Source organism: Athene cunicularia (genome assembly GCF_003259725.1).
Source record: "Athene cunicularia isolate RWA chromosome 18 unlocalized genomic scaffold, athCun1 chr18_part1, whole genome shotgun sequence".
Taxonomy (NCBI): Eukaryota; Metazoa; Chordata; class Aves; order Strigiformes; family Strigidae; genus Athene; species Athene cunicularia.
The window spans coordinates 8879099-8886252 of NW_020799123.1; the positions used below are offsets into that span (position 1 = coordinate 8879099).

A 7154-nucleotide genomic window follows, 5' to 3' on the forward strand; every position below is an offset into this window, starting at 1 on the left:
CCTTCCCACCTACAGGTGGGATTTCCCGGAGAGCCGCGCATTGCCCGCGCCCAGGGCACGGAAAGCTCTTGATGCTGTTTAGCAGAGAGGAATTTCCCTCTGTCATTTCTCTGGATGCTGCAGGCATCCCAATGTGGATTTGCAGGTAGGCGAAAGGCACCCTGGTGCAGCACCAGGGGCGAGCAATCGCCCTCCCTTCCCCACAGCACTGCACGCTGCTCCGAGGTGAGGGAGGGAAGTTAACCGCAGTGGTTAGGCTGGAGCCAGAGCTGGGAGCAGGACCCATCTCTCTGGGCAGCCAGCATGGCAGTGACCACTGGGCTGTTCTGCCTGTGCCCTGGCTACTCTTAGTGATGGACTGATGGTGTTGTCTTGGCAGCGGTTTGAGCTGGGAGCCCCGTTCCCGGGCGGTGGAGCAGGTCCATCTACGCTGCACCGAGGGCTCCCTGGAATGGATGTACCCAGCACGAGCCCTGCGTGTCGTTTTGGAGCCCAACCTCTCCAGTGCCCGGCACACCACTGTCTGCATCAAGCCTGCCAGTGACTTCCAAGGTGCCAGCATCTACGTGGAACGTGCTGGGCAGCTGCATCTGGTGGTAAGCGAGGCAGAAGGGGCTCGACCCCACCACGTGTCTTGCTTCAGTGCCCACACACCGCAACGAGTGGCCCTCTTCCTGCAGGCCAGCCCGCAGAGGGACATCAGCCGCCGGACGGCCAGCTTCCAGTACGAGCTGCTGAGCAACCAGAGCCCTGCTGGCTCTGACTTCAAAAAGATGGCACTGGTCGAAGGTAATAGCAGGGCCAGCCTCAGGGCTTCACTGCTGGGGCAGATCCAAGGTGGCATCCGATATTCCTTGACATGGGCAGTGTGCCCAGGTGGCCAAGAAGGCCAATGGTATGCTGGCTTGTATCAGCGATAGCATGGCCAGCAGGGACAGGGAAGGGATCTTGGTAAGGTTGAACCTCAATTACTGTGTTCAGTTTTGTGCCCCTCACCCCAAAAAGGCCATTGAATGACTCGAGCGTGGCCAGAGAAGGTCAACGGAGCTGGGGCAGGGTCTGGAGCACAGGTCTGCTGGGGAGTGGCTGAGGGAACTGGGGGTGTTTAGTCTGGAGAAGAGGAAGCTGAGGGGAGACCTCCTGGCCCTCTGCAACTCCCTGCCAGGAGGGTGCAGAGAGGGGGGATGAGTCTCTTTAACCAAGGAACCAGCACCAGGCCAAGAGGGAATGGCCTCAAGCTGCCCAGGGCAGGGTCAGGCTGGCTCTGAGGAAGGATTTCTTTGCAGAAGGGGCTGTTGGGCGTTGGAATGGGCTGCCCAGGGCAGGGGGGGAGTCCCCATCCCTGGAGGGGTTTATGAGTTGGCTGACACAGTGCTGAGGGATCTGGTGGAGTTGAGAGCAGTCAGTGTGAGGTTAACAGTTGGACTAGATGATCTTCAAGGTCTTTTGCAACACAGATGATTCTGGGATTCTGTGGTTCTGTGACCTTGCTGTGCATCCCTAGTGACAGAAGCTCTTTTGGGCTGGGGGACTTTGCCATCACAAGGGTGGTCCTGCCAGCTCACAGACTGTTTGGCAGGTGCAGCCTGTTTTCAGATTCCCACCGTGAGTGGCATCTTGTAGGCACGGGAGGGAGCACTGCAGTAGAAAGACAAACTGCCTCTCCATGAGCAGCCAGCTTGTTCCTGGACATATGCACTGTGATACGGGTGTCCCCAGCCCTGGGCAGTACCATCACTGAGAGCACCTGAGTGGGTTTTAGGAGTGGAAATCCCATGTTCAGAACGGATTTAAATTCATCAGGAACCCAAAGCCTCAAAACTGTCACTGGAAATTTGAATGAACTTTTGAAAACAGGATTAGCCACCTAAATTGCTTGAAGCTTCATTTACCTTTCTTTCCTATTCTTACACCAACATTATCCTGCACTTAATAATGCTTACCCCCCCTCTCCATTTATGTATCCAAGGAGCACTGAGGTTGAAGAGGGCTCTTTTCCATCCCAGTTTTGAAAAATCAGGACCTACTGCTGCTGTTGTATCCCTGCTGCCCCAATAAAGAATACCCTGGGCAAACCTCCTGTGAAAAAGGGGAGTATTGCAATGGCAAGAAGCTGCCCTTAAAACAGAGAGGTTAAATAAAAAAAGATAAACTATAGTACTTGTGGGTTGTCCTCTTCTCTCTTCTTTGTTACCTGTCCAAGGTGCCACTTTGCTGTTTGCTGGAGCTTCATGGCATTAACTCAGGGGACATTTTTATTTTAGACATCCTTAAGATCACTGGCCTGATTGCCCAGTGCTCAGGGCAAAAGCTTTTGATAACAAACAGGCTATATACCAAGTGTGTGGATAACAAATTATGTTCATAGGGGAACAGAGCCTGATTGATTCACTGAACCCTACAACCTGCTGTTAGACTCAGGAAGGCTTCAGATGTGGCATAGGCTGTTTTCTTTTATCACTAATATATTGAATGACTTATGCTTCTACCCCACACTTGGAATAAAATTCAACCATATCCACGCTGGATTACTAATGTTTCAGTAGGCAATGCTGGAGTGTTGCCTGGATGTGGAGCTTCGTTGTCTGAAGTCCTTGTACCTCCCAGCACATGCATAGATGCTTGTCTTTATTCCTGTCTGTTGTAATCCACAAGTAATATAGGAGGATCTTCCCCTCTTTCTGTCAGAACCAAATTTGAAAAGGTTGAAAAATGATGGAGGGTAGGTATGTGCTAGGTGCTGTGTTTTCTTCTGTATTTTTTGCACGCTTTATCAGTTGTTAAAGGGATTATATGCTTTCAGGCCCTGTTGTCACTCAATGACTCTTACAAATCCTCTTTGCTTTGGTTGTATTTGCATAACAAGAATTTTGGTTTGCATCTGATCATAATGCTCTTTAAGCAAGTAGTTCTGCCCCACTTCCTCTCATAATTCACCAGTCCTTTAGCAATGACACATATAGTATAACAAGTAACTAACTGTTCTTTTTTTCTAGCTATGTGCCGTCCTTGTGATGACGTGGAACTTCTTATGGCCATTTGCAGCAGTGATTTTGGTAAGCTGACTAAAGGGAAGTCGTTCTGCCTTTAATCATGCATTGATTATTTGGATTTATTTGCTTCTTTTCTTAAAATAACGGCATGACTGTGCTCTATGATCTGAGAAAGAAACTAGATTTGAAAAGAATTTGAATGAGGGGAAATAATGAAATCTCGAAGGGAGAAGTGTTCTTTCAAAGTCCTCATTTCCTGCAGGCAGAAGGGTTATGATCTAAAACTGAACTGAAGGTAATTCTCACAAGTGTGCTGCTGGCTCTCACACATAACAATCACACGTGTGTAGACACACATACACACACATTGTACATTCTTGGTAGGTTCCTTTTTATTCCCTTGATCCATTTAGGTTTGTTTTTTTTTTTTTCCGATGATGAATATGCCCTCTCTCCTCCTGCCCAATTTGCACACTTCCAAGTTCTTTTTCTGCAGAGGCAGTGAGTTTGTAACTTAGCTAAGAACTTCAGGTGCCTTAAACTTCCTTCAGTGACACACTGGTTAGGTTTCATGCCTTATGAGAAATCAAAGCAGTTAATATTCCATAAGGTAAGAAATAATAAATACTGATTTGATGGCACATTAAGAGCTTTTTCCATCTGCTCTACTTAATGCAATATATTTTTTTCTTTTTCTCTCAGTCATGATTCATTCATTTTATTCCCATAGTTTTGCAGATGAATATTTGTACCTCTGATTATGTCCAACAGCTGAACCTATAGAACTGCCTGTCCATGTGACTGTAATTATATTGCTGTAAATGTACCCATGTAAAAAGTAAAACTATGAACTATATTTACCCCTATGCAATGTTTAAAAAAACCCTCAAAATTAATGCTTTTCTACTAGGAGTTGCCATGCTTCAAGTCTACTGATAAAATGAAGCACCAACATCATTGTGCTAATATAAAACCAGAGTGTAGAGCATGCTTCTCTTAGAGTGCTCCTCATCTGGTAATTTTTCTTCTTCTAAATTAATTGATGCAATCCAGCCCATTGTCTCTACTTGATGGAGTCATCAGTTCCCATGCGAGGTGCTCTGCCACTGCACTGCCTGAAAGACCAGAGACTGACAGATGTGGAGGCCCAGGCACACAATGGGGGGCACTTACAGCAGCAACAGAGCAGAAGAAATGGCCCTTTGAACTGACTCTATTTATGGCCTGACTTCCTTGCCCTAGGCTCACAAATCGCTATCATCAACTTTTTTGATTAGAGAAAATAGCTGCTAATGAAAGTGTAAATGACACTGGGAGTGAATAGGGGCTTTATAGTTATTCTTAAAATGGAGGTCTTCAGTCACTGTGCCCTGAGCAGCACAGGAGCAACTTGGAGCACCAGTAACAAGTGCATTATAGCTTGTCAGTAGACTTGACTGCATCTGATTAAAAACGAGGGAGATGGAGAGCAGACACATCTGTTACACAACACGCTGGATTCCCTTGGAAATTGAATTAGATGAGGAAGTTCTCAGAAACTTTAGAAATAAGCTTTTTCTGCCTCTGGGGTTGTTGAGTTCTCCATACCTGAATGAAAGAGTTTTGTGGCAGAAGCGTGGTTATGTTCCTGTTGCATTGATAACCTCTTGTTTGCTCAAGAACTCTTGGCTCAAATGGTGGCATATTTCTTCCTGAGCCTTCTCTGGGCATGGGATTGGAATTAATCTAGTTAATAGAAGAATAATTGATTGATGTGAAGAAGAGGGGCAGTGAGAATGAGAAAAATGGATTCAGGATAGCAAACACAGTCGGATGGGATGTTTCATTCTCTGTGATGCAAAGGATGCTGTCAGTTGGAAAGACTATGGCTTATTATTCTTTCATTCCTAGAAAACAGCTAGGATCATTGTGGAAGAAGGAGGTACACGTATGCTATGTGATTTTAAATAAGGCTTCAGATAAAGCCACTTTAGAAGTTCTGCATGTCATTCATCAACTCCCAAAGTGTATTTTGATGGACAGATGAATGCCATTTTCTTTTGAGGAACAAAATCCCAAACCTTTAAATGAAAAACATTTAACAAGCTCTTATTTTTTCCAATCAAATAATATTCTGATTCATCTTGGATCAACCTCTTTTACTGCTATCAAAGGAAAAACTTCAGAGTCCCCTGAAAGCAGGAAGGAGGTAGCCTGTGACAGTCATTGTCTTGGAACATAGACTGAACAAACTGAATCCCTGTGCTTTTTTATCCTTTACTGCGGCTTTGCATTGTCAAGCAAGTTATATGCTTTTTGCTCAGATGTTAGTTGGTTTGGGTAGTCATAAAATAATGCTTCCAAGCACATGGCACTGTGTGTAGGGATCCTGTGGGTAAAGGATGCAATGTAAGCTCAGAAATGTGCCCACCTGTAGGTGGTAGGTGTACAAACTGCGCAACAAATCTGTTTCTCCAGTTATTCAGTGAGCTCCTAGTACCTGAACTGCTTACCTGCTGCTCCATAACCAACTCCTGTCTTCTTCACATCTAGTGGTGAAAGGATCAATCCAAAATGTTTCCCACGATTCAGAGAACCACATGTCACAGGTTGATGTCAGCGCCCAGAAGGTCTACAGACAGAAAAACAGAATTTTCCATCAGGATGAAGCAAGTGGTGAATGGCAAGGCCCTGTACGAACCCTGCTGCAATGCAAAGTGAAGAAGGGAGGTGGAGATTTCCTTTTCACTGGAAATGAACATTTTGGTGAAGCTTGGTTGGGCTGTGCGCCTCGCTTTAAAGATTTCATGTTCATTTACCAGGCTGCCAGAGAAAGAGGAGCCAACCCATGTGAGTTTCAGCTCAACTGACGGGAGGTGAGAGTTGAAAAATTTCAACCCAGTTTTTGGACACTGAGTCTGAACTAGAGTTAAAAACAAGGACTAAAGCTAACAATTTCACCGAAAGTGGCGCCTGGAGAATTTCCTGAAGATAAAGGCTCTGTGAGCCCTGTAAACTCTGACTTTTAATCCACATTTTCATTAGTGGCATTAGTTTCTCCTTCTTCCCATCTTCTTGCCTCACAAAATAACTCTGAATTTTGAAAAGGTTGTTGGGGTTTTTTTGTGGTTAGAAATCAGCTTGTGCTCAGTATTACAAAATTCTCTCTTAACATTTTTTGCTCTGTGTACATCCTGTGTGCTTTATCTCTAGATTATTTTCTCTCCTCCCCCATCTCTACTTGATTTCCCTTCCAAATGGTGTCTTGTTTTGTTTTGTTTTGATTAAAAAAGAATGCTAACTATAGCCTTAGCCGTAGTTACTAAACCTTCAGGCAGTTGTCAAGTTTGGCAGGTTTTTTGTCTTCTGTACATTAGCAGAGAGATTAATTTACCCTCTGGGGCAAAATCACCGCGGATGTAATTCTGCAATGCAGTGTTGATTTCTGCACAGTTGACAGCATCTGATTTTGCTCCCCATGCAAACAGGCCGATGGGGGATACTGCACCTTAGCTAATATGAACACTAGCACTGTATGACTACCAGATGAGAAAAGGTGTTTGGGAAATGCATTGAAATAATTGGAAGTTTTGGTTGTAGCGTTGTCTGTGTGAGAATGTAGTATCTGGTATTCATAGTACTGGGCCCACAGCTCGGTCTTGCAAACTGGCTGTTTTAAAGTATTGGAGGATTGTCCTGGTTTTGTCTGGGATAGAGTTCATTTTCTTCCCAGTAGCTGGTAGAGTGCTGTGGCTTGGATTTAGTATGAGAACAATGTTGATAACACACCGATGTTTTTAGTTGTTGCTAAGTAGTGTTTATACTAAGTCAAGGACTTTTCAGCTTCTTCCCTGCCAGTGAGGAGGCTGGAGGGGCACAGTAAGATGGGAGGGGACACAGCCAGGACAGCTGACCCCAACTCACCAAAGGGCTGTTCCGTACCGTGGGACATCATGCCCAGGATATAAACTGGGGGGAAAACTGGCTGGGGGCCACTGCTCAGGAACTGACTGGGCATCGATCCAGGGTAGTGAGCAATTGCATTGTGTGTCACTTGGTTTGTATATTCTAATTATTTTATTATCATTATTATAATATTATTATTATTTTCATTATTATTAATGTCTTCATTTTCTGGCTTATTAAAGAGTCTTTATCTCAACCCATCAGTTTTACACCCCG

General features: G+C 45.0%; 1 protein-coding gene across 2 annotated transcripts; it reads left to right on the top strand.

The window, feature by feature from the left end:
- The first annotated feature begins 310 nt into the window (after positions 1–310).
- LOC113486676 (meteorin-like protein) lies at positions 311–6736 on the top strand. 2 transcript variants are annotated; one of them, XM_026860791.1, is made up of 4 exons: positions 311–596; positions 681–789; positions 2997–3056; positions 5526–6736. In XM_026860791.1, the coding sequence occupies exons 1-4, from the start codon at positions 456–458 to the stop codon at positions 5840–5842; spliced, it is 627 nt and encodes a 208-aa protein (XP_026716592.1). In that variant the 5' UTR covers positions 311–455; the 3' UTR covers positions 5843–6736. The 2 variants fall into 2 exon arrangements, with proteins under 2 accessions (XP_026716592.1, XP_026716591.1); XM_026860790.1 differs by having other exon boundaries at positions 311–789.
- The last annotated feature ends 418 nt before the right edge of the window (positions 6737–7154 follow it).

Excerpts from the sequence above, each read along its gene's own strand:
- LOC113486676 (XM_026860790.1), top strand. The coding sequence starts at position 456 with ATGTACCCAGCACGAGCCCTGCGTGTCGTTTTGGAGCCCAACCTCTCC. Across the intron at positions 790-2,996 it reads AAAGATGGCACTGGTCGAAG|CTATGTGCCGTCCTTGTGAT; the intron begins GTAATAGCAGGG and ends CTTTTTTTCTAG. Across the intron at positions 3,057-5,525 it reads CATTTGCAGCAGTGATTTTG|TGGTGAAAGGATCAATCCAA; the intron begins GTAAGCTGACTA and ends CTTCACATCTAG.